This window comes from Phaenicophaeus curvirostris, chromosome 1 (assembly GCF_032191515.1).
Source record: "Phaenicophaeus curvirostris isolate KB17595 chromosome 1, BPBGC_Pcur_1.0, whole genome shotgun sequence".
Classification (NCBI taxonomy): domain Eukaryota; kingdom Metazoa; phylum Chordata; class Aves; order Cuculiformes; family Cuculidae; genus Phaenicophaeus; species Phaenicophaeus curvirostris.
The window spans coordinates 96,411,337-96,437,854 of NC_091392.1; the positions used below are offsets into that span (position 1 = coordinate 96,411,337).

Genomic DNA, 26,518 nt, shown 5'->3' on the forward strand with positions numbered 1-26,518 from the left:
AATAGCTGTATTTGTCATTACATAAAGGCAGACTAATAAGAAGGATGCAGAAAATCCATCTGTTCTGAGGCAACAGAAGTGACAACAAAATAGCAAAACTGTGCATTGCACCTGCTGATTTTGTTTACATGGGAGGTTTCTAACAGCACAACCATGCTGACACAGCTTTGGGGCAGAGGCTCTGTGATGTAGATGAAGCCTAATTCACAGCTGAAAATGATCTTGTTTTGAACTTTAGCTACATCATTCTCATTTCTGTACATTATTTTTCAGTAAACAAAGTGCAAGAAAATTTCAAGTGCAGTGTTCTTGGGGACATTACAACAGACAACCTGACATGCCTATCGCATGTTTTGAATAAATAGTCTACTGGAAATAGGTCTATTCCCCTACATCACAGAAGTTTACCTTTCTCTTAGGATGATTTCCTATGACTTTTGTGTCTAAATATGAGACATAACAATGTAAATTCCATTTTAATTGCAAATATTTCAATTTGTATGCATAGAACTAGTAGTGTATTTATTCAACTGTTTTTTCCCTTACAAATATTATGATAGGACCTTTACTTAAAAAAAGAATAATTTAAAAAAATCCGTACTGCTGCTGCCAGTTCAATTACAGGAAACTCTAGCTCACTTCTGACTCTGCTCAACCAATAATTAACCCATAATGAACATGGTGTGCTTCATTTGGTTATCACTGAGGCCTCATGGAAATCCTAGCTACGATCTCAACTTGCGCTGTACAGATACCGTGCAGTCATTATCTAGCAAGCACTTGTTTAGAAATAAAGTTAATGAAAAAGAAAAAAAAAAAGGAGGTAGTACAGGGGAGAACAGGATGAGATTTTTGTAGTTTGTAGTGCAAATACAACTACAAACCCGTCTTAAGTAGGCTAGTTAAACGTAGCTTAAACTTGCTTATCTAATACCACAGTTGGAGAAAGCAGTTGCAGTTTTACTAGTGCTCTCCCTTAGAAACATCGAAGACCCAATAAACTGAACAAAACAGAAATGTGATGCCACTGTATAAACCAGTGTTATCTTATTTGTACAGCTGTTACATTGCAATCAGCTTCATAATGCCAGCGACTAGAGTCTCCCAAAATGCTCACCAGTGACATAAGCTTTATGCAACCAACAAAATAAAGCCAACCAGCAGCTAAAGGTTGTCTGTTCCTTCCCCATTTTATCCAAAACTTGTCCCTCACAGGACTGCGGACCAAACACAACAGCACTAAGACTTGCAAAGAGGCAACTTTCCATTTTAATTATTGGATGGTACAATCTGCACTATTAAGATCTCTCTGTAGTAGCTTGGGATTTTTCCCCCCATCCTAGAAATCCCTAGCATTGTTCAGACCCGGGGACAGGAAACTGAACTACATGGACAACACAAATTTTGCTCAAGTAGGACAACTTCTGATTTCCTGCTCTTCCATTAAAGAGAAAATTGACGAAGTATGCAGTAGGGAAGATGGAATATAAAATGTGATGAAAAGAGGCAAGAAAAGAACATGACAAAAGATTTACTTTTTTAACAGGTTCTAAAATTTGTTAAAACAAAAGTTATAAAATGAACTTTCATCTTTCTGTATCCCTTCATAGTCAGAATCCCTAGCATTCAAACAGAGGTCTGAATAGTAAACATTAGGTTTTTCTTCTGCCTGTTTAATCATTAGTGAAACACATCAGAAACAGGCTAGCTTTGAGCTGCAGTTCTACTTGTTCCACATACATAGTCTTCCTTGAGTACTAAACTGAAGGTTTTTTGCGTCAAAGGCATAAGCTTTGATGTTTTTCTTTTATGTGTGAGAGCACATAGTTCTTACCTATCATGATGTGACTAAACTTATCAGGAGAGTCAGGGCTGCTTGCCTGGACTTCACAACAATGCCGCCTTCCTGACACCATGACCTATCAAGTGTTTTTCTTCTAAGCAAACCAAGTACTATTCGAGGGTACGCTTTCGCTGAGCTGCAGAGCTGTGTTCTAGCCACAAACTACAGCTCCACTGCCCCAACAGTAGCGGCTGGCTCCGAAAGAGCAGCTGCATCCCATGGGATCAAGTCACTCTATCTGGGAAGGGTGGTCACGATGCATCAGACCAGGGCAGGGGATCGGAGGGGAGAGCTGTCCTTGATACACAAAGTAGTTACTATTACAAAAAGTGGAATATTTTGATTTAGGCTAAAGTAAAGTTTCTTCTAAGCAACTGTGGTTTTTGAAAGTTAGACAGAATGTCCCTCTGATAGCATGCTTTTTTAAAAAACAGTGGTTTTTCCAGACGCTGCTCATTCTTTGAGAACGATAACATCTTGTGTTCAGTACGTTCTGTGCTGAACAAGTGTGTCTTCTTCTGTAATCACCTCTCTTTGCAGTCTTTTCCCATCTCAGATGGAAGGTCAGGCAGGGAGCTGGAGCCAGCCCCAAGTTAGCAAGAGTTTTGACTGTTGCAAAGTTTCATAATAACATTAAAACCAGTCCTTGGAAAGTAACAGAAGAGGCATAAGATTCCGGGGAGAATTCACCCCTCTGCCTGCGAGCGGGCAGCGCCTCCCGCCCCAGCTCCTGCCCCGCACACGAGGGATGGAGATCGCTCCCTCGCGTTGCCCAGGCCTGATAAAGGGCGCTCGCTTTCTAAAACTCCGAAACGAGCCTTAGAGAGTTTTATCCGCCGGCGTTTTCGGTCTTCCCATCTCCCCTGCGGCAGCCCCGGCCCCGCTCGCCCCCCGCGCAGCCCGGCTCGCCCCGAGGGGCGCCGAGGGTCCCCGCCCTCAGCTCCGCGGCCCCGCTCGCCTTTCCCCGCTCCCTGAGCCTCACTCACAGGTCGCAGCCTCCGCCAGGGCGACGGCCACCGCCAGGCCCGCCAGCAGCGGGAGGCACCGCGGCCCCATCGCTGCCGGAGGCGACCGGGACTGGGCCGGGCGGCGGGGCCTGGGCGGCCGCGGGGGCGGGGAACGGGGGGGCCGGGCTGCAGGCGGGCTCCGGAGCGTCAGCGGCGGCGGTGGCGCCGGGGGGCAGCCCCGGGCACGCGGGGGCACGGAATCCCGAGGGTGGGAAGGACCTGCGAGATAGTCAGCTCCAGCCGTAGCCCTCCACTGCTAAACCATGTCCCGGAGCACCTCGTCGACCCGCCTTCTAAACGTCTCCAGGGATGGGGACTCAACCCCCTCCCTGGGCAGCTGAGCCAGTGCTTGATAACTCCCTCGGCGCAGATTTTTTTCCCAGTGTCCAATTTGAACTCCCCCTGACGCAGTTAAGGCTATTCCCTCTTGTCCTATCACCTACGACTTGAGAGAAGAGGCCAGCATCCTCCTCTCTCCGCTCCTCACAAGGCCTGTTCTCCAGTCTCTTCACCAGCTTCTTTGCTCTTCTCTGGACTCGTTCCAGAGCCTCAACATCCTTGTACCAGGGGGTCTAGAACTGAACACAGTATTCGAGGAGCGGTCTCACCAGTGCCGAGTACAGAGGGAGAATAACCTCCCTGGACCTGCTGGTCACACCATTTCTGATACAAGCCAAGATGCCATTGGCCTTCTTGGCCACCTGGGCACACTGCTGGCTCATGTTCAGTCGCTGTCAACCAACACCCCCAGGTCTTTCTCCTCCAGGCAGCTTTCCAGCCACTCTTCTCCTAGTCTGTAGCACTGCACAGGGTTGTTTTGCCCCAAGTGCATGACCCGGCAGGACCTCATCCCGTTGGTCTCAGCCCAGCTGTCCAGCCTGTTCAGATCCCTTTGCAGAGCCTCCCTACCCTCCAGCAGATCGACACTCCCACCCAGCTTAGTGTCACCCGCGAACTTATTACTGCTACATCAGTACAACAGCGGCTCCCCGCGAGCGGGACGGCAACCCGGGGCGGGCCCGGGGGTCCGGGTCTGGGTCCAGCTCCGTCCTCGCCCTCGCCACCCCCCCCGCCCTTACAGCCATTAGCTCAGTCCCCGCGGGCGCCGCGGCAGCTGCCCGCTCCTATTGGTCCAGCCGCCAGCCCGCGCGCCTCGCGCCGCTGGCAAGTTTGTCCCTCTCCGCCTCCCGTTAGCTGCAGCCGGGCCTGCTGTTACGCGTCCCCCGCTGCCTCGGAGACCTCGGGGCTTCGACCAATGGGCGGTGCCGCGGGAGCGGGGGCTCCGGCCACGTGACCGCCCCCTGCGGCGTAGCCCGGCGGAGCTTCGCGCTCCCCCCGCTTCCCGCCCTCGGCCGCGGCCTCTCCGACCCCCTTCTCCTTCCCCTCCGTTCCCCCACCCCCCGCATCCCCGGGGCACCGCGCTGGCAGCCGCCGTGGCGGGGCCGGAGCCCTTAGCGCTCGGCCTCATCGGTAAGCGGCGCGGGTCAGCCCCTCCGGAGCCCAGAACGGGGAGGGGGGAGGCTCTGCTGGTCCTGCAGTCACTTTTCCTTCTGGCAGCACTGGTGGTCCTGGAGCTGTTTCTCACAAATACCTGCGTGGCTTCGGTCCTTCACGGCGGTTGCAGCTCTTGTTCGCACCTGTAAACGGGGCGGTAGCTCTGCCGGGGAAGGGGGTGGGGGGGTGTTCGGATCTGTGCTGAATGTGCCTTTTTCATTGCTCAGTCGCTCGGTTTGATGCGTGAAATATAACGTAGTACAGCTAAAAGGCTGTGTTATTAAAATTGAAACAAGTCAGGCAAGAAACATCACCGTAAGAAGTTAATTAAACTCTGTGAGGGGCATGTCTAAACTGTATGATAAAGGATCAGCTTTAAATGGTTTGTTTAATTGTGTTTTGAAGGAAGTGAGACCTTGATATCACTAAAAAAATACTCTGACATAATAAAAGCCTTTACTAAAGGGAGAACACGCAAGCTCTGAGAGTGAAATGTGTAAAAGTTGCTTGTTTGGTACTTTGATTGGGAAGTAGATAAATTTATTCATCAGGTGACTTTGGGTGTTGAACTTTCTGGTACTGAGTGCTTTTGGATCCCATAATATATGGGCTGTGATGTAGCTCTTGATCTTCATCTGGAGTGTTAAGAGTTAATGCAGTTACCTGTCATGTTTTTCTTGGTCTCTGTAGTATACTTTTTCTGTTCTTTTGCCTAAAAATGGATCTTTGACATTCTTAGTCCTTGAGCTGTTACCTAAACAGGATACTGGCTTAACTACAAAATTTTACATATTTCTGAGCTTGTGGATGTGCTGGTTTTGTTTCACCTCAATAATTATAAAGAGTTCAAGCTGATAGATACAACATATGGAACAACTTAAGAATGTTGTTAATGCAACATATGAAATACATGTTGTATGTTATATACTTATTTCAGAGATCAAGTCTCTCTAAAATAGCATAAAACAATGTGATTTGCCTCCCTTTCATAATTTTCTCATCAAAGTTGAACGCACTTTCCTTCTATAATGGCATTTTTGGGAAAATTTTAATTTGACAACTCCCACCCACCCCACCACCCTTTGGAGTTCTGTATTTAAACAAAATTACTCTGCTGTGACATAGTTGTCCTCTACTCTTCAGTCTTTAACAAGCTTTTTCTTGTCTCATGAATGCCATTTAAGTGCTATGACCGTATCTGTGCTTTATAGCAATATTGTGACAATTTGCAAAGACAGACAATCTATATAATATGGAACAGGAATTGTTTTGTGATGATGCTCAGGCACTGAAAATGTTACAGTTTTGTCAGTGTTTTGTTCATTGGGTTGTTACATTTTGATTTTCAGCATAGCTAGCTAAAAATTTGTGTAGCTATGTTCTTAAAGTTATCTTTCTTTGTACTTGCTTGTTGTTTGAGGCACCACCCTCAACTGCATGTGAGTGTTTTGAGGTTTTCGGACATTTGATCCTTCAGAGCCCTATTTTAATACTTGTAATGATTGTAATCATCTTGTTCTCACTTTTACTAACTTCTCTGTTCTTCACATCCTAAGTTCTCCTGCGGAAAAGCTATTCTCAGCTACTCTTGTGTAGTGGAATATAAATATTTAAAGAGTATCTGTTGTTTCTAGAAGAAATCTGACCCATTTCTGACACTGAATGATGACAGATCCACACAAAGACATCCTTGAATACAGTAGCTTCAAAACATCAAGATGAGTTCTCAGTTCCTACCTGTATGAATTATCTAAACCATCATAGTTTGTTAGGGACAAAATATGTTTTTTAGGGGTAGTTCCTCAATTTTTTTCCTACTTTTATTGGTCTGGTTTGGGAAGATGACAACTTTGGAAAGTTATTATAATCTTTAATTATTCTGTTTCCTGAAATTACCTTAGTTTGAGGTTATAATTTAAAATATAAAAGGAATTTATTTGTTTTTTTAAAAAGGAATTTTGAGAAACAAGCTTCAGGGAACTTGCTGTGGTAATTCAGAGTGTCACTACTCTCAGTTAATCTGCTCATGAGGGCAAGCAAGCAGTGCAGAATATCTCCCTACGTCTCAGCTGTCCTGATAGGAATCCACTTGGTGGTTTGTTTTTTTTTTTTATCTTAAGCTGCTGATCAAAATGGTAGCTAAGATGATATGAGCCTGTGAGCTGAATTGATAGTGCACATTGCTTCTACAAGGGTTGTGATAATCACTGGAAGAGAGATTGGTATGTCATTAGCTGTCATCCCTGTTCCATGACATATACACAGAGATTATTCCCCTATTCCATAGCACCTTCTCACCTTCTCCCATACCCCCTCCCTCAATAAGAGCAGTTGATGTCTTGGGCCCCATCTCTGGAGGTAATTGCTCAAGGCAGGGGAAGTGGCATGTTGGATAGTTGAGTGCCAAGACCCACTTGAGTTGACTCACTGCCACATGTGCCTGGTTCCTCACGGGGCTCATCCTCCTTTTGTTCAAATGGTTCCTGCTTTACTGTTCCTGTAATGTGCAACTCAAATCATAGGTTATTTTCCACCAAGTTTAAATCTCCTTGAGACACACGCTGGATTTCCTCATCCTTCCATGTTACCATTTAGGTCCTTGAGCAAAGATAATACCGCAAATGGCTTTGCCTTTCCTCAAAGGAGGAGCAACATACCTTGCCTTTCCCAGCCACTAACAAGCACTGGACTTTCACATGTGGTAAAGTAAGCAAGCTTAGTGACCAGCATAGGAGTCTGGCAGTTAACAACTATTACCTGCTCAGATCAAAGCTGTCATTATCTTGAGCTCCAAGGGCACCAAGAAGGACTGTGGCAGGTTGACCCTGGCCAACAGCTAAAGATGCACTCAGTGACTTGCTGGATGGGGAGATAATAGAAGGAAGGTGACAAGACTTGTAGGCAGAGATAGTGACAGTTTAATGGGGAAAGCAAAAGTTACATGCTCAAGCAGAGCAAAAGGAGGAATTCAGTCACTTCTGCCCATCAGTGGGCAGATGTTGAGCCACTTTCTGGAAGGCAGGGCATCAGCATGTATAACAGATGCTTGGGAAAACAAACATAATACCCATGAAGGCTCCTCCTTCCTCCTCTTTTCCTTGAGCTATTTTTTTGCTGAGTACAACATGATATGGTAGGGAATATCCCTCTCATCAGGGAGCTGTGCTGGCTGTGTTCCTACCCTAACCTCTTGCCCACCCCAGCCTACTGGCTGCGGGGAGAGGAGGCATGACGGAGTGGGAAAGAGAAAGTCTTGTTGCTATACAAGCACTGTCTAGCAACAGCCAAAATATTTGTGTGTTATCAGCAGTGTTTTAGCCAACTAAACAGCTGCTTTGAAGAAAATAAACTTCATTGCATCCAGACCCAGTACCTCATCCTACTAGAGAGGTCGTAGATTTTCACTTGTGAAGTAAAACTGTCCAGAGTTTGCTGGTGAAAGGCCTTTACCTTGATAGCTACTGTTGTTTGCAACAGGATTACTGTTGTGGATAACTGAAGGTGTTTTAAAGCTTTTGCATCTTTGTGTGCTTGACTGCACGGTTTACATAAGCTTTACTGTTTCATAGCTACGTGTGCATACAAAGAAATAAACATACGCAGGGTCACACAGTTATTCTCCGTTGTTTGTTCCACAGAGCAATATCAGAAAGAGGAATATCATCTGTTTCTTTATCCTGCTTGATGAATGGAAAGTGGCATTGTAAAATAATATTAGTAATTGATACTTCTATTTAATTTAGTGTTAATTACTAGATATTAAGTTGCCAGTTCCTCAGAGTACTCACTAAAGAACCCAGTTTCCTTGTTTTGAGATCTTTTTTTATGTTAAAAAAAAAAAGACAGTTAAATGAATATACTTAATAGGTAGGACATTCTTTGTTTGCTTTTAGTGTCTTATCCTGTTATGTTCTTGCAAGCCTGCCTTGTGCTTGAAATTGATCCTTACTTTCTGTCAATCAGCAGAACAATGGGATGTGTTAGCTAGGCAAGCACTAGAATTTCATAGCTTGATATGTCTTACTGCTCTAACTTAGAGTGTGGTAGTCTTGAGTTGTTATTCTGTAGAAACACTGTGTTGTTGCTACCCAGATATGTAAAATGGGGGCAGACAATGTGAGAGGATGGAAAAGTGAAAGAGGCAGTGAAACTGTCATGGGGCTGACTATGACATATTCTGAATAGACAGGCTGCTACTAGAGAAATGGCTTGCCTTGGTTATACATAGGGGCACTATGCATTTCTTCATTTGTTTTTTTCTAGCGGTGACAAGACAATATCTGAGCCTCTGCAGTCTCCCTCTCAGTCGTCTTTGGTTGTTCTGGACTGCGTTTTTTGTTTCTGTAGCTTTTGTGGCTCTGGATGGCTAGTGAAGAGGGATGTTCAGTCTAATGGCCAATTGCTGCAGCTGGTTAAAACGGTGGCAAGAACCTATCAGGTAAACATGTGAAAGTACTTTACATTTCTGTGCTGACCTGTCGAAACTGTGTTTCATGTCCTCTCGCTTATCTTTGACTTTATTTGCTATATAACATCCTTTTGTATTTTTTAATTCTGAGACAAAATCCACCAATTTTTTTCACCAAAAGAGAATCGATACATCTTCTGAACTTAAAAATGAAACGTTAATCATCTCTAATTTAGGTACTTTGTTTCCACTGACTCCAAGAAAATACAAAATTCAAAACACTGTTCGTCACATTCTGTTTCCTCAAGTTGAGTGTTGTGGGGTGAGGCTAGAATGTTTATGTAAAATTTATTCGGTTTTTGTCTTATTGATTTAGTTTCTGCATTTTGAGATTCTGAAGTGTAATGTGTTACAATACTTCGTTTTCAAGAGTAGACTGTAGTGCCAGTGTAATACTAGTTTTCTTACTGTTGTCCACGCAACTTAATACTGAATTTTGTGGTTAGCCTGGTAATCTCTTCTCACTTATGGAATTATACTGTTCTCATTTGTTTCTGTTACTTGGACATCTGCATCCTTTTCCCTTAAATTAGCAGACATGCACCGGTAGTGTGCATGCACATAGTTTGTTTCAACAAAGGCAATAAGGGGTGCACCACACTTATTTATACTTCGCATTCATTTAGGAGGATTTGCTCTTTTCTTCCGTGATACATAGGCTAGGTTTTACAGAAGGTGCTGCTGTTCAAAGAACTATATTGGATTGAATAGCTTTCTGAAACCACCAGTATTTTACAGACAATTGTGAGTTTATAAATGTTCATGGGTGTTCTGTTTTTAGCTTACTGTTAATGTATAATTTACTGTGATCCTACTGTTCATTTTTAGTTTTTTTTCCTCAGAGCTTTTTGGCTCTTCTGAAAGAACTTGTGTGAATTATATTTCCTGAATGACGTTATTACAGTTTTAAGACTGGAAATAACAATGTTTTTAGTATCCCTTCACTTAAAGGGGCATAAAATTGGCTCCTCTGATCCTTCATGATTAGGAGGAACAATTGAGGCATGCACGTAGATATGGTTTTCGTATTGCTTTGCTTAGAATCCTGGTATAAATTCTAACCTGTATACCAGTTTGCTAATATGTTGTAGATACTTAACACCACTGGTTTGCACATTTGCAGTCTAAATTGCTCCTGCTTGAAAGAAAGGCATGGCAGGTACCAGTGCCTTTTATTTACAGCATTTGATATTGTCTGCACAAGTGTTCTTCAGCTGCTCTGGTTGAGAAAGAAATAAATTTCTAGTGTGTACACAATTTGAGGCAGAGAAACAGTAAAAATACAGGAGGATGGAAATGAAATTACAGAAGTTGTTAAAGAGACCATGACCTATACTAAAAAAAAGGATAAAATTTATAGTACCATGAAATTGAATTTCAACAGGCAAATACAAGTTGAAAACAAAATCATTGTCTCATGTGAAACATATAGCACAATACTAGACTTCCCATTTCACACCTTGTTCTGCTGTTCTATCTAATCAGATGACTTGACATATGGAACACTAGATACACAAGTGTAACAATGCCTGCTACTTTGTAGTTTGATACTTATTATCTTTACTACTTTGTGGTAGATTTACCATGCGTGTATTTAAAAACTTAATAAAATAAGTGATGCTAGAGGAAGAAGTTTGAAAGTTTGAAATATCTTCTTTTCTTTTTTTTTCTACTTATGGAGGAAGGTGACACTAATAATGGTGGGTCTTGATAATGCTGGTAAAACCGCTACAGTCCGAGGAATTCAAGGAGGTAAGTCATTAATTTTTTTATCATCTAAATGAAAGATTGCAAGAGAGAGTATAATTACTAGTTTTCCATTATTTTAATCCAAAAATATTGCTCCATCACTTAATTTATCTCTCCTTTCCATTTTATTGAAAGAATTGTGCTCTCGGCTAAGATTACGGTAGCCAAAGTGAGCATGTCACAGCCCCCATTTAGCAAAGACCTGCAAATGAGAGAAAAATTAAGGGGTCTTACCTTTTAAACATGAGGATCCTGATTTTTGATTTCCAGCAGGTCATGCTATGTTGACTTAAAAAGCAGGTACTCCCAGTCATGTGCTTTATGCTCAGGAGAAGTAGCCCAGCAAGTTCTTACTGTGCCATTGTCTTGAGCAGATAGAGACCAAATCAGCGCTAGTTCAACAACACCAGCAGCAATTGAAGAGCAAAGTTTCTACTGTTCTGCTAAATGTTTTTCAATGTATTAGAATGGTGTAAAGGCAAGGTGGATAGTATGGAGAGAGCTCCCTCTTAAGGCATTGCACCATGCAGCATTAGAACCCTTAGAACACTGAGTCAGAAAAGATAGAGGTGTTGAATTATCTTGTAAACACTCGGAACTAAATGTTCTAAGGTGCTTAGAGGGCTTGAGTTGATCTCTGTGTTGCTAACTGTGCAAAAAGCTAAATTGCAACAAAATCCAGTTTGGGTTCTTGTTTAAATTTTGTGAGCTTTGTAGTGTAATTTTGGGCCAAAGGAAGGTTTTTCCCATAGTCAATAAATAGTTGAAAGAACACTGTAACTACAAGCAAGCCATCTGCCTCCATCATTTGCTTTAGGTGAAAGAAAGTGTAGGACAAAAACTCTGAAGTCTGGAGACCATATTCTATTTAATAATTACTTTGCATTGATGCAGTGATCAAAATATTCCATTTAATTATGTATTTCATATCTTAATTTACATTAGAGAAATAAACGGACCTGATTTTTTATTATATTTTCTGTTGTTTTGTCCATGTTCTGAAGTTGCTTTCAGATGACCGGTAATGTGCATACTTCAGTAAACTTTACATAAAATCAGTGTTCTAAGTATTTATAATGAGGAAAAGGTTCAAAAGAAGGAAGTTACATGTGTATGCATGTAACATAAAGAATGGTTCTAGTGATACATATTTTATGTTTCTATTTATCACCAGCAAAGCACTTGCAATTTTATAAGCACTTCACTAAGAGACCACTTGATTTTGGAGTGTACTTTGCACCATCCAATGACACGTTCAAGTAGGATATCATCTGAGATAAAACTTGTGCTTATGAAAACCAAAATTCCCTATGGGGTTGGTTGGTTTGTTTTTTTTTCCCCTTGTGGGGCTGTTTTTCTAAATAACTTTCATCTTGTGTAATAACAAGAGAGTACTTAGTAGAGTTTTGGCAGACTTGGAGACTCCACCTCAACTTTCTGTTTACATATTATTTTATGTTACTTCATGGACTTATTAAAATGTGAATAAATTTATGAATATTTTCTTGTTTATATTCCTGAATCTTTGTCCTGAAAACATTCTGTTTCAAAAACAGCTTTAATGCCTTTATCACCTACATGTGACAATTATTTCCAAAAGTCCTTTTTTATTCTGGGGAAAAAAATAGGATGGATGGGTTTTCCTAAAGAGAAACTCCAGGAAAAGATAGTTCTGATTTCTGTGACGCTTTCCCATGGCTTGAATAGTGCTTGCCTTAGAAAGCCATTTTCAGGGCTTGCAGAGATGAGAACATTCAGTTAGTTTTCAGGGCTGAGAAAACCAGTGGTTTTGGCTCTGCACCAGTCATACAGCCTGTAGGAGAAGACCGCAGTTATGATTGTTGGGATTTTGCAGAAACCAAATCTATTTCATTTCTTAGGACTCTTAAACCTGGACACATCAGCATGGTCACCAAAGTCACGTTTGCCAAAATGAATCTGCAGCTTTTACTTTGAATACTGTTTATTACTGGAGACCTTGCAGTACAATAGAAGCAGATGTTTCAGCAATATCCCCTTATATTCAGGACCATCAATAACTTTCACTCTTAACCAACCTTCCTGTTCACATTGCTCTTTCTTGTGGGAGAGAGCACATACTTATGGCTCACAGTGCAAAATATTCTTCAAAACAAAGTCTGATGAATTTTGAAGTTATAGGTTTTCACAAATGAGATTCTTGGACTCCTCTTGCTGGAGTCTTGACTTACACTGTTCTGGCCATGGGTTCTGTTCTGAATTCCCATCTTGGCTGTGTGTGAAGGAGTCTCTCAAAAAAGAAATACGGTAGCAGAAAACTCGTGGTGATTTGCAGTAAAAACTGCAATACATGGAACACAACTGCAATTTAATAATGGTGTAAAGTATTAAAAATTGCTTTTTTGGCTCTTCTTTTTTCCCCTCTTTTTTTTTTCCCCTCTCTTTTTTCCTCTGGTGCTTCTGTCTAAAGAAATGTAAAGTAATGAGAGATGAGTGCATGAATTTGAAATTACCTGAGGAGAGTGAAAATCTTATTGTAAAAATATATGGTTAGCAATATGGTATCACTTAAGAGGCAGGGTTTGCTGCATGTTTTTAAAATATAAATTTTGCTACACAAATCACATGTAAAATCCTTCTTAAACAACTAAGGGCATTTTTTTACTGAGGGCTTTCTTCTTTGAACTCTGACAGAATCTCCTGAAGATGTGGCTCCAACAGTTGGGTTTTCCAAGATTGACCTTAAACAGGGACGCTTTGAAGTCACCATCTTTGATTTAGGAGGTGGAAAACGAATTCGAAATATCTGGAGAAATTACTATGCTGAGTCCTATGGTGTAATATTTGTTGTGGATTCCAGTGACGTTGCAAGAATGGAAGAAACAAAGCAGGCCATGATAGAAGTTTTAAACAGCCCTAAGATATCAGGAAAGCCTGTGTTAGTGTAAGTAATGTTCATTAAAGTTCTCCTAATAATAATCTGAAATTTTGTAGAGAATACCTTCTAGAGAAGTATTTATGTATAGTATAAAAATAAGCGCAGAGTATGCTGATACTACTGTAACTTTACCACTAAGCAATATTACAATTAGTTTTACCGTATTTCTGAAGAATTTATTTATGCCAATTGTAGTATCATACTAGTGAACAAAGCCTTTTCTCCCTCCCTTTCTCCCTCTGTCCCTTTTGAGTTGTACATGCTGCTATACTGAATCTGTTCACTGCATCTGACAGATATTTATTCCTTCTTGGAGATATTTCTTTCTCTTCTCTTTCAATAGCAATGTGGGGTTTTTTTTAATTCCTTAAAATGTAATGTTACTGAAAATGGTATGATAGGTTAAAGGCTTTGCATGTTTGGCTGGGCAACATAGTATAAAAATATTGTTACTAATTATGCCTACAATTACTTACATTGTAAATGGTTGATTATATTCTGCAAAACCAATAATCTCTCAGCAATAAATGTCTTGTTCACTTAACGCATGGTGGAGCTGCTGATACATGATCAGCAAAATCTTATTAAAGAAGGCTTACTTTAATAGTATTTAGCATGTGCTTTTGTTTCAGTGCATGTGTTTCAATTTAAAAAAAGTCAGTTTCAAATGGTCTAGAGACATAGTTTCAAGTACTTCTCCGCTTTTGAAACTTCTCTTAGCTTTTGAAAAATATTAGAAATAACATTTTATTAAATTCTGCCACACAAAAGGTTTTCAAGAGCAAATACCCTTTTGAAATTACAAAATAAACCATTTTAAACTTCCATAGTTTATCAGGACAATATCTTTGTCTGATGGGCATAAGACCTCTGTAATGCAGTAATTGCACAACAGTTCTTTAATATCATAGAGAATCTGTAAGGCTAAAAGGAGAGGCCTTTTTTAAGAAGTAGTGATGCCTTGGTGCTTTGAGGGTGAAACTGGCTAATCTGTTTTGATAAAGTGGAATGTAGTTCAGTGAGCTAGTAGTCTGTATGTTGAAAAACAGATTTTAACTTCCATTGTGCTCTGATTGTTATCACTATAGGTAAGAAAACAAAACTAACTTAATGCATCTAGTTTAACTCAAAGCTGTTCTGGAAATGCAAGTGTGACAGTTGACAACTGCAGTGTTTCTAAATGAATACAACTTGAGGGATTTTTTTTCATATAAATCTGGGTGACTGCCCACTTGCTTCCTTGGGACTTGATTCTGCTTTTGATCCATGTCAGTAGCTAATCAGAAGGCAGAGCATGTTAACTGAGTCAAATGGTGAATAAACAAAGTTTTGTTGATGTTATTGTCTGCAAATTGGTTGAGCCTTAAGCCTTTGAACAGAAAATGCTCTTGTAGCGTCACGGTTCTGTTGAGGGATCCAGTAGTTCTTTGTTTTATGCTCTCTATATAAGCCTGCATCTTGAGTTATGAATTCTTTCCTGTATTGCCTTTCTTTTGCATTTGATGTCTGTGTTCATGGTATACCTATGCTACTTTTGGCATGTTCAAGTCATGTAAACCCTAGAATCTGTTCCAGTACTTGAAGCACTACTTATATCTGCAAGCTGTGAAGTGAGAAGTCTTGTTCACCAAGCATCAGTGTTTGTGGTATGGAAATAGGGTGCTTAGCAAATGAGATTAAACTGCTCCCATGCACCTTCCTTTCCCTGAATTTTAGTCTAATGTCATTTGCCTTAACTTGAGCTGTGTACAGTATCTTGTACAATGACGTATATGTAAGTATGCTGTGAGATTGGATGGAAGTTTATGCTTGATTTTGAAGGCAGCAAGCAAAAGTTGCTATATATACTGTATCAGGTATATCATTGGGTATGCCAAGCATCTGCCCACCTTTGAAATAACCTGCTGTTTAAACTTTTTTTTTTTTAAATATAATTATGGTAGATAATTAAAAAATATAATTACCTTTTTCTTTTATATTAATGGGCTTTAATCTATCTGAGCAAAACTTATCTTGCCAGTAGGATCAGGGAAAAACAAAATATTCATGACTCGTAGCTAAGATGGATCTTTAAAATAAACCATTTCTCATCACACAATTAAATTTGTGTATTTGTAAGAGAACATTCCAGTTATGTGGTTATGAATATCATATTTGTGCTTTGTAAAGTTTTACTTATTGTTTAATGAAACTTGGAAAGGAGTGATATTGGAGCGGTAGTAGTGGTAAGAAGGCAGGAATTTGCCTCTGAGATGTTAAGAGTTCTCTTCCTAATCTGCCTTTATATGATGAACTACCTCAGCATATATAAAAGAAAAACCTGAAACACATATTGCATTCCCTGTTAGGTAAGTTAATGCTTACTAGAAATTTTGTCCTATTTAACTTGTAGACTCCCTGGTGTTGAGAACCTTAGGATCTGGATTAAGAAGAGTGCTGTTGCTGTGAATGTTTTTAGAAAATTGATTGTTCAATAGTAATTCCAACAGGAAATAAAATAAAATTTGTATAACTCTGTACTAAAGAATAAATACATTCCCTAGTGTATTCACCAACTCATACGTGCTCTGACTTCTCTCACTACCTGCTGAATTCTTACCCTCTTTCTCCTCCTCTTCCCTTCCTCCCTTCACCATTTCCTCTCTGGGTAAACACATACTGTGTCTGGTTGTGGTGAAACATGCAAAGTATTCATCTGCCTACTGCCTTTGAGAACAGGTGAAGTGAATGAATTAAAACTAGTTTCAGTCTCTGTCTCTTACTCATATGAATTTAGTCAGTGGTACAGTTATTTGTAGGAGCTAATTGTCCTTGGTCTAAAAATGTAGGGGGTGGGAGGGAAGCTTTCTATTCAGATAAACACATTTTGATGTGATGTATTGGGTAAAATATATGCTGAATTATAAAGTTCCTTTATCTAGTTACATGTCCTTTTTATCATTAAAGATTTAAAAAGGAAAATAACCTACCGTAATTTAGGTATTTGTATGTTTCTTCCTGTAAAAAGTTAATGTTTTTTATAACTATAGGGTGTGGTTCATTACAGTAAAAGCATCTGATAGTGGCCTTTAATAGAGGTGTTCCCCATTTGTTTGCTGTTAGATGATGGCAGGTGTGTCTGCTGCTTTTTATGTTCATTCAGTGCTCTCTAGATTCATTTGGTTCCAAGAACCAAGAAAAAAAAACACCAAAAAACAAACCAAAACCACAAAAATCCAACAAACAAAACCAACCTGAAACACTAACCATCAGCAACCCTCCCCCAGCCCCCACCGATTAAGTGAGACTCTTAATGGTTACCAGGAAAGGCTTGGATGTCTTTGACACTCAGTCCTTTATAGACAGTAGGCAAATTAAACTTTTTTTTTTCTTCCCATTTTGAACAGCATAGTAAGTATGTGATTTGTCTACACTGAGAGATTTAGCCATTCGCTTCCCTCCCCTCTTCCGCACCCCCCTTTTTTTGTTGTTGTTGTTCTTTGAGTGCTGTCACCACAATGAGCCATGCTGCATATGTGCATATGTGGTAGCCGATTCATTTATTTCTTCTTGGACGGAAAGAGTTGTCTGTCCCTCCCAAATGGACATGTCTATATATCACTGTAGTTTGGGGTGACCGAACTAGGTCACCCTAGTATAGACCATACCAACTTCAGGTCCTACTAATCAGGATATCAGCACGAGCAAGTCTTGTACGCTGTATGTCCTCATGCTGTGTCCCAAAACGTGAAGCATATGATATCAGCATGAACAATTAATTCGTGACAAGCATTGCACTGATCATTAGTTTGGACATGTGGAATTAAGATTAATATAATGTTATATGTGAAAGTGCTAAGGCCAGAGAGATGTTACATGCATCCCACAAGAAATTGAAGTCAAGTGCTGTAGTGTGGATGTGACCAGTCCTCTCTTGAAGGGCATGTCCAAAAAGTACAGGGTGCCAGTCCGCACCATTTTATCCAGGTGCCAGAGCTTGCTCTCTGGCACTGTGCACCACAACAGTGTAGTTATATTTTATCACCTAGGTAAGCAACTAAGTTAATGTCTGTGTTTGGAAGAAATGGGGCAGGAGAGATGGGGTAACAGTTTTGGGTATGTTGTCCAGCGGGACTGTGTGTGCAGTAGAAGAGTTTTAATCATAATGTAGAGGGAAGTGTGCAAATGAGGCCCTCAGTTCTTTCATGAAGTATGTGGAAAATTTTAAAGTACTTCTTGTGGATATACTCTTTCCAGTAGAAGAGTAGGTCCTTGAAAAATATATGTGCTTTATTCTAGAAAAAGTAACTTTTTTTCTTAAAGTTAAAAATTTGGGGTTTTTTTAAATGCTAGCTTATCCCAGTAAATACGCTATTTCTGTTATTTCTTTAAATAACAGCATTTCTTCAGAATATTTTTCCTATTTTGTTTTATACCTGCCAAAACAAGCAGCAGTCCTTTCTGAAAAGCACTGGGAATTAATGTTAATTTGTCACTGTGTGTCTTCTTGGATGTCTTTTGTTCATAATCAACTTTATACTGTGAGTAGTGCTAGCAAGATAATGTTGTGAATTATCATGGGTAGATGGATCTCACTTCACAATGAAGAACAGGATCCATTACAAAAGAGTTTGAGATGCAGCCTTCATTACAGAGCCAAATAAAGTTGGAGTCTCTGGTCCACTCTTGCTCTTGCCATCTTTTCTCCCATCCTGATCTGTTGTATTATGGGATGCCCTGATTCCATACTACACCGATGCACATGGCAACTCTGCTTTTCGCCATGGATAAGAAGACACACAGAGTATCCTTTTAAGACAGTTTTCCTGAATTGCTGATGGTATTGTCTGTTATTGACTCTTAGTACAATTTATTTGAAGATGTTAAACTTTGTTTGGCATTTTTATTCCTGTTCAGTGTTACTGCTTTATATTTGCTTTGCTCATGTAGGCCTTGTTTAATACTCAAGGGCTTAAGTAGTTGATCAGTCTGTTATGCATGGTGGAACTGAGTTGTAGAAAATAAGGCTTCTTGCATTTCTTATGTTCATGAGTTAATTTTTCTGTCACTATCCTCAACACATATAAGTATGAAAGTTTAAGTTTTCTTCTCTTTGAATTGTTTTGTCCTTCCTCTTATCAGAAAGGAAAATTTACACTTCATATCATGTAGGCAGATACAAATACTAGGTTTATTTGGGTTTGGTTTGTTTTTTTGCAGAGAGGGTGGTACTTTGACATGAAACACATGGGAGAGGAATACAATTCCATGTGATGTGGCTGATACTTTTATGCCAGAGATTGCTGGGCAGCTATTTTTTTCAGTCGAACGCTGCTTTCTACTTGTTATTTTGTTGAAACGGGATTGTATGTATTAATATTTCACACTTTTATTAGACTACTAACAGCTCTGCTTTGATTTGTTTACTGTTCTGCATAACTATGCGACTGAAAAAAACCCCAGTGGGAAGTTATTTTAGCGTTTACTTCAGCCTGCATAATTTCTCCCGTTAATAGTTTTGAATACTCAATCTCAGATTCTCATTATGTCACTGTAAATTGTAGCTAATGCTAATTAATTTCAGTCAATAGCTTTTGTATTAAGAAAAAAGCTTTCCGTAAGTATTTCTGGTTTTCACTCTTCTCAGTTCTTCTGCAGCATGTAATGTGCAGGGTGTTATGTATGTGCCTGTTTTTCCATTTTCTAACCATATACAGCTGTAAACTGCATGAATTATTTACTTGCACAGGGATAGGCGGCTGTCTTCCTGATTATTACTGAAATTTGAGTTTTCTTCCAGGACTTAAGGTCCAGGACTTGTTTAACTAGAAGATATTTACTTTAAAGGAACATCTCTGTGCTGTGAAGAAGGGCTAGCCCAGGAACACAGTTCCTTCTTAGATGAGGATATTTGTGTGAATACTTGTGCATAGGGGATGCTGTGTAAACAGATGGTATTTGTTGTATTTTGGTCTTCTCTTCTTTCAACACTGGTTGCGATAATCCTTCACAGAAGTACCATAATGCCTTTCTTATTAAGGGCCCAGGAGAGGAGAGGACTATCTGTTATGTACCTTTGTTTTTATTAGAAGTAGGAATAGGAAAAGAAGATGGGGAGGTCTTTGTGTGTAGTGCATACTTCTGTGTGCATTATATAAGTTTATATACATACATATATACATGTGTGTATATTTATATATATGAAAGAGCATGTTGGCCATAGAAACATTTTTCTCTATATTTCTTATTGGCTAGTTTCTACTATGCCCTTGGAATAAAGGTAGCTTCTATATATGTGACAGTTAAGGGAGATTATTTAATGAAATAGTAGTATCATTATCTAATTTCATTTTTTGTTGCTACTGTGTAAATAATCTTTTCTACGTTAAGGTTCAGACCTCTGACTATACTTTGATAACAGTTAATTTCAGTTTCAATTTTAAGCTGGAACAGGGGATATCCAACTATTTATGAAACTATTTGTGCATTGTGAAAATAATTCAGTACTGCCTTTTGATTGTAGAGTTGGTTCTTTGTCACTAGATGCAATTAAAAGACATCTAACTCAGCGTCTTGCAGAACTGCCGTGCAGTTTGCTCTGACTGCTCTGTCTGTGTCCAGATATAGTGGTATTGATGGTGCCTTTGCACAGCATAAAGGAGTTCAGAAATACATTCCTGGTTTGGTGTTTGGTTTTAGTGTGAGCGTCTTTGTTTGGTTTTCAAAATAACTTTTTTTTTTTTTTGTCCCAGTTGCATTGTTATTTTCTCTTAAATTGCAGTAGAGCACTATTTCTCGTTCAGTTCCGAAAGGGGTTAGGTACAGGTCAGAAACCAGCCATTGGGGCAATGGAAAGCAAAAGCATTTGCTTGCTTTTCTTCTCTGCAGAAATAATTGCTATTGCTGCAAAATAAAGCAGTGAATAAAGCACTTCCTGCCTTGTTAATTCAGCTATTTCATGAAGATCATTTAAGGTGTCTTCAGGGACAGGTTGAGTCAATGGCTAGCTGCTCTGTTTTAGATGCTTGGGACGTATTCATATTTACTACTTTAGGCATCTGTTTTGTATAACTACATGAGGATTCTAGGCTTCTACAATTAGCAGAACTTCATGGAACCATCTAGAGTTCTGGAAACCCTCAATTAGTTCTTCTGGCCACTCCTGTAGTAGTACAAGTAAATGTATGTCCTATACCGTGTCCTGTTCTGGACTTCTCACTACAAGAAGACTACAAAGGCAAATGTTGATTATATTATAGTGGGTTCATGCTGCTTGGGTATTGGAGCACGTGACATATGATGAGAACCAGAGAGCTGCATTTGTTCAGGTTAAGATGAAGAAACTATGGGAGAGATCTTCCTGCTGCCTTCTAGTAAGGTGTGAAGATAACAGAACAAGTCTCTTAGAGGTGTGATGGTAGGTTAAGAAGTGGTGGACAAGGGCTGCAACCAGAGAAATTCATGATTTGAGCAAGAAGTTGGTCTGGATATCTCTATAAGTTCCTTCCAACCTAAATAATTCTCTGCTTCTAGATTATGTTTTGATTTTATAAGGATGGAGTTCTGTATTTTTTAATTCTATTATTTTCCTTTATTTTTGTACTAGCAAAAGTGAGACTCCAGAGGCAGATAGGCTAGGCAGCAGTAAGAATGTGTCGTATCACTATGTAATGAAGTATAACATTCCTCTGCCCTTATATGGTAGGGGTCTGCCTATACATAACAGATGAATAATTTAAATATGTCTGTGTTGGTTTATTAATGCTTGGCTTCTCAGCAGGCTGCTAACAAATATCCCTGTAGGCTTAGTGTGGTCTTCCACTTCTAACCATCTTTAATGTGTCCAGAAAATATCAACTTAATACCTATCTCTAAGAAGTACATCATGGTGTTACTAAAATAAATAACCTAATGTCTGTTTCATATTCCATAAGACAGTGCACGCTGTCCTGCTATAACATGACCACTATTTCATGGTGTTAAGTAGGTGAGTAAACCTGTAAGTAACTTTTCCTATAAAGGCAGCACTGAAACACTCCTGGTACCTGTTTTCTGACTTATTGTTTAGTTTAGGCATCATGTTCTGGATTGTAACTAACAATGTCTGCTTTGTGTGTTGATCTTTTAAAAAAAACTTAATTTATAAAAGGTAACTAAATTGTTCTTATGAATCCTGTCATTATGGTTAACAATACTTTCAGTGCTTCCCAGAAGCACAGTTATTTTGTTGCCACATCATTTTAGTTTGAGTGGAAGCATCAAAGGTGTTGCTTTATGTCCTTTGATCTTTCCCCTAGTTCTCCTGTTTCTCTGAAAACCACAAAATTCTTTGCATTCTTCTAATTCTGCTTGGACAAACAGGTGCAGTTTTTCCTGAGAGTTCTATGGAAGGGGAAATGGGAAGAAAAATGAAGCAACTGAAGGATCCCGAGTCTCCTTTACAAGATCAATTTACTAAATAGGAACCTTTGGTATTTCAAACTGTTTGGGTTTCTTTTCATTTGCAGCATGGACAACACCAGCAGCACACTGCTTTGCAAGGGTTTCTTTTTCGGTACTTAACTGCAAGCCCAAATTTTTCTTTAGATACTTGAGTGTATTCTTGAGTATTGTTCATAGTGATTTCAATGTTGTTGATCATATTCCCTTGCTCCTCTACCAGAACTGATATCTGGATAAAAAATTCCTTTAAGTCTTTGACCTGGTTCTCTAGGTTGAGTAGTTCTTTGTGTCTCTGTTCAATCTCTGAAAGCTGAGCTTTTGTAATTTTGACTTCGGTGAGTAGATTTTCATTGAAAATCTCCCATTTTCCTTGTTGGAGCATGTCGTTGACTTCTTCCTCAGGTACCTCTTTACCAGCTACTTCAAGCTGACGGACGATGAATCTTCTGCATTTCTCTTGCTTAGCAGTTATAGCATCGTTGTATGACAGCATAGCATTTAGGTAACGATGGGATAAGAAAGCATGCTGGGAAGCTAGAATTCTTACTGTGGCACGTGATGGCCCATGTTCATTTTCAACTTTTTTCACTGTTTTAGACAGTTCGTCCAAACATTTTCGTATGTGCTCTGCTTGAATTTTTATTCCTCTTGCTATGTTGGATTCCTTTTTCAGAACACTGAATCTTCTCATTGAAGATAGTAGGCTTTTTTGTTGTTGACTGAATTTATGAACTTCTTCCACCAAATTATTGATTTCATTCTGAAGCTTCTGGATTTCATGCAAGTGCCTTTCAGTTATGGGCTCTCTTTCATAAATAATAGCCTGCTGTTCAAACTCCTCCTCCCCTTCTTGTACAGTTGCACCACTGTTTTCTCCAGCTATGTGTAGTTCCTTGGCTCTTAGTTTAAACTCTTGGAGGCGGTCTTTCATGTTTTTTGTGTTCAGGTTTTTTTCAAGGTTTTTTCCCCTCTTGCAACACAAGGACTTAGTTCCAATATCTTTTTTCTTCTTTCACTGTAATCACAATGTAATAACAATCAATATTAGCAGTTATATGTACACATGAAAAGTAATTTTGGAGATTAGAGCTACTTTCCTCTGCACGAAACTTGAGTAAAAACAAATTGGAAGTGGTAGGTATTCTGATGAAGCGTACAAGAAAGGTAGTGTCAGTGCACTCCACCGTTTGATCTAGTTTCTGTAGGACTTAATCATCACCCAAAGTTTTTACTTTATCTTCAGATGGGTACAGTTAACAGTCTTCCCTCAGATCCTTCACCATAGTGTTCTTATCCACATAGAGTGATTAGTAGCCCAAGCCCATTTTCGTGGTAGATTTTGTGGTGTAGGATCTGAAACTTAGAACAATGAGGAATATGGTGTATGGAGAGGACTTACATTTTGGTGAGGGAGAGAGGAGTGACTAAAATTCTTATTTTATCATAATTCCTTATTTGATGTAAACTAATAAACTTATAAATCTTTATGGAAATAGAATGGAATCTACAGCTCCATGTCTGGATTCTCAGTAGGAAACACACTTCAGCCTTTGAGGTTGTAAGCTAGACTGTCTAATGAATCAGAGTTTTGGCATGAATCACCTACTTTAGGCTATTAGTTTAGCCACACTGAAAAACCTTTTCTCCATTTTCCTTTTCTTCCCTTGCCTGGGGAGTTAAACTGATAGTAAGTGAAACAGTTAACTGTACAGCAAAACAGATCAACAGAACTCCAATAATTTAGCATTATTTTTTTTATTTTAATGTCTGGGTTGTCATGGAAGTGGATCCATATCAGTAATATGGCAGCTTGAGTATTTTCTAAGCCTTTTGGGGGTTACTGTAGTCTATTTTTATATTGTCATTTGCAGCCTTCATAAAATTTAGGCAAATATACTTTGTGTACAATCATGGGATACAATTCAGTACTATTTATTATTTAATAAAAAGTGAATTTAGTTTTGTTTTCTACCCTAACTGTTGTGCAAGCTTTACTGGAGATACACAACAGAAACTTTCTCTTAATTGTATGTTTTAGAAAAAAACTAAGTTCATCTATTTTTAATTATAGGGAAGAATGTATTTTCCCCAAAGTCTGCACAAATGTTTTCTTTGGACTCTGACCAAGAATGGATCAATGTTCAGGATATATTATGGGGTTTTTACTTAGGGTAAACTGCTTGGGTCAAATGTGTGTCTTTCAAAGGGTTGTTCAAGTGTAAATGTTGAACAGTACAGCAGTGTCTTTTGGCTGCTTTCTGAGGTTTCAAGACAGTATTCTGAAACAGTTGTATACAGTAAATGCAGTATTTCTCTATAGTATCCAGAAGAATGCATTTGTAATAACTGCAAAAGGATCAGTCCAGTAACCTCTCTGTCTGCAAATGGTTTTGTTACATTTGAATGACTTTTGATACTGTTGTGGTATTTCTACTCCCTTATGCATATTTAAAGCCCCTAAATATTTTTTTTTGCATAATATATGTCATGGAGTTGAATAGTGTGAACGTGTCTTCCACATACTTAAATCTTGCTGTCTGCAGGAGGATCAACTGAAAAACGAAGCTTGAAACACTATAGAGATCGATCATGAGAAAGAATGTTGATATTCTACCCTAGTGTGGATTTCCTTAACCACCTTTTTTTTTTTCCCCCCTCCTTAATGCCTTAATATCTGAATTTAGTGTTTGTTGATTCACATCAAGAGAATCCAAAAAGCCTCACAGTCCTTAGAAGTTACAGTAATGTACTGAGACTTGTGATCAGGCAAGCTTGCAGGTACTTCATTGAAAAACATTACTTTGAGGTGGGGAAAATGCAACATGTATTAATTTAGTTACAGTAGCTCCTTTTCATTGCATAACTTGCTGTGTATCTCCCCACAGCAGAAGTCAAGCAGTTTCTTAAAGATGACATTCTTTAGGAATGTTTCAGAGCTGCTTGGCACCACCAAGACTGCCACAGGGAAAGTTCAGTTTTGGGGCATGTGAAAGAAACTAGGAGTGCTAAACAAGGCTTCAGAGAAGTGACCTGAAAATCTGTTTTGGTATAGCCTAACACATCTGTTGACCCATGTTAATTTAGTATGACTTGACAAGCCTGTGATTAAAAGCAAATTCTAAGGCTACTATTAAGGCTTAAGATGTGAGGTGGCAAGACTTTCATTTTCTAAGAGAATGCAAGTAATTACCAAAAAGCTCTAAAACTGCATGCAGTCATCCAGTTACTCCTTTAGAACAATGGTACAAGTTCTCCAAAGGGCAGTTAGCAAATTTTCTTATGATTAATCTGCAGCGTTTGAAAGTAAGTTAAACATGGTAATACAAGAACTCTACTGGGCCTTATCTTCAATTTGTGTATTCATTAACGATTGGCATCTCCTTTCCACTGTTTTGGGTACATTGGTCGTGAAATTTCTATATTCCATGGGGGGGCGATGTACATGACAGAATTGAACAGAATCACAAATCTGCAAATATTCACGAAGAAGTAAGCAGAAAATACTTGAGACTGCTGTAAATGGATTTTTTTTTCTTGTTTAAACACAACTCTCACTAAAAAGTGGAATGTAAGCAATTGAACCCTAGTTTCATATCTTATATCCTATCAGGCTTTCCTTCAAAACCTGCCACTAAACATGCTTGCCAATAAATGTGGTTGATTATACTGGCAACTGAAACACATGCTGGTTTCAAATAAATAAGGATGTCTTCATGACAAAGATAACCGTGGAAACCGTTGGCTTGAAATCTTGAGTGTTCCACAACAACCTTTGTTCGTATACTGAGTCCTTGATGTTGTCCTGTGTGTTTGTGTATATGTATGCGGCACATCCTGTTGTTCTTTTGATTGAGATGAAAGATTTATTTAATTGAATTTTTTATCAATAGAAGGAGAATACACCTATTCTTTTAGAGTTCAATAAAGGGAATATGTGGACTGGGAGCAATCCGATGACTTAATCTGTCCCCTGCATTCAAAAAACTATTTTAAAATATGATCCTTCTGAAGTAATGACGTAACACAGCCTAGCACATCCTCATCAGACTTTTCCTTCATTGAGGGTTGGAAAATTTGGCTGCTAGCCAGTTTTTAATAAAAGATAATAAGTAGGAATGGACTTGCTATAATAATATGGATGCAATAACTTAGTCAAACTGACGTGGCACTGTGCCTTCTTTGTTCACACTCAGAAGCAATGTAAGATTGAAAACATAGGCAAAGAACAGACAGGGCTACAGGATGGATTTGAGGAGGAGGTGATAGGAGTAAGGATGCAAAAGGAGGAAGAATCAGGCCCAACTTTGCCAAGTACCTAAGTTGTAGTCAGAGTTCAAGACTTATTGATGTGCTTTCTTACAGGAATTTGGGGAGAAAAGTAGGAATACAAATGCAGCATTTCAGTTTGGTTGGTGGTACACCTTATATTTTTGAAAGGCTTTCCTCCTTAACCCTTGCAGTGTTTTTACCACGCAGATCCACTGGTAATTAAGTTTGATGTTTTTCCTTCTGGTAGGCATCTTAACTATATAGTTATGTGTAGTTGATAGGTTCAGAAACAGTTTTCACATCCTTGTCAAATACATTTTAAGGGTGTTGCCTTTTGATAACTTTGTTGC

General features: G+C 39.3%; 4 protein-coding genes across 8 annotated transcripts in view; 2 read left to right on the plus strand and 2 right to left on the minus strand.

Annotated features, from left to right (window-relative positions):
• Positions 1-2,920, minus strand: part of PROS1 (protein S) — a 35,249-nt gene extending 32,329 nt beyond the window's left edge. Inside the window, exon 1 of the mRNA XM_069869196.1 lies at positions 2,830-2,920. Within this exon, the coding sequence (XP_069725297.1) occupies positions 2,830-2,899 (70 nt within the window). The 5' untranslated portion in view covers positions 2,900-2,920. The remainder of the gene's footprint in view (positions 1-2,829) is intronic.
• NSUN3 (NOP2/Sun RNA methyltransferase 3) overlaps positions 1-26,518 on the plus strand; it is a 104,316-nt gene that overhangs the window by 32,482 nt on the left and 45,316 nt on the right. The gene's annotated exons all lie outside the window — the stretch shown is intronic.
• Positions 4,171-26,518, plus strand: part of ARL13B (ARF like GTPase 13B) — a 46,245-nt gene continuing 23,897 nt past the window's right edge. The window contains exons 1-4 of one of the 5 annotated variants that reach the window (XM_069869185.1): positions 4,171-4,320; positions 8,608-8,782; positions 10,498-10,564; positions 13,235-13,484. In XM_069869185.1, the coding sequence (XP_069725286.1) occupies positions 10,510-10,564; positions 13,235-13,484 (305 nt within the window). In that variant the 5' untranslated portion in view covers positions 4,171-4,320; positions 8,608-8,782; positions 10,498-10,509. Of the gene's footprint in view, positions 4,321-8,607; positions 8,783-10,493; positions 10,565-13,234; positions 13,485-26,518 lie in introns of all 5 variants that reach the window. The other 4 variants (XM_069869166.1, XM_069869162.1, XM_069869153.1 and 1 more) reach the window with 4 other exon arrangements.
• Positions 21,736-23,222, minus strand: STX19 (syntaxin 19). The gene has a single exon (XM_069849917.1). It carries the CDS (start codon positions 22,828-22,830, stop codon positions 21,955-21,957), a length of 876 nt encoding a protein of 291 aa, XP_069706018.1. The 5' UTR covers positions 22,831-23,222; the 3' UTR covers positions 21,736-21,954.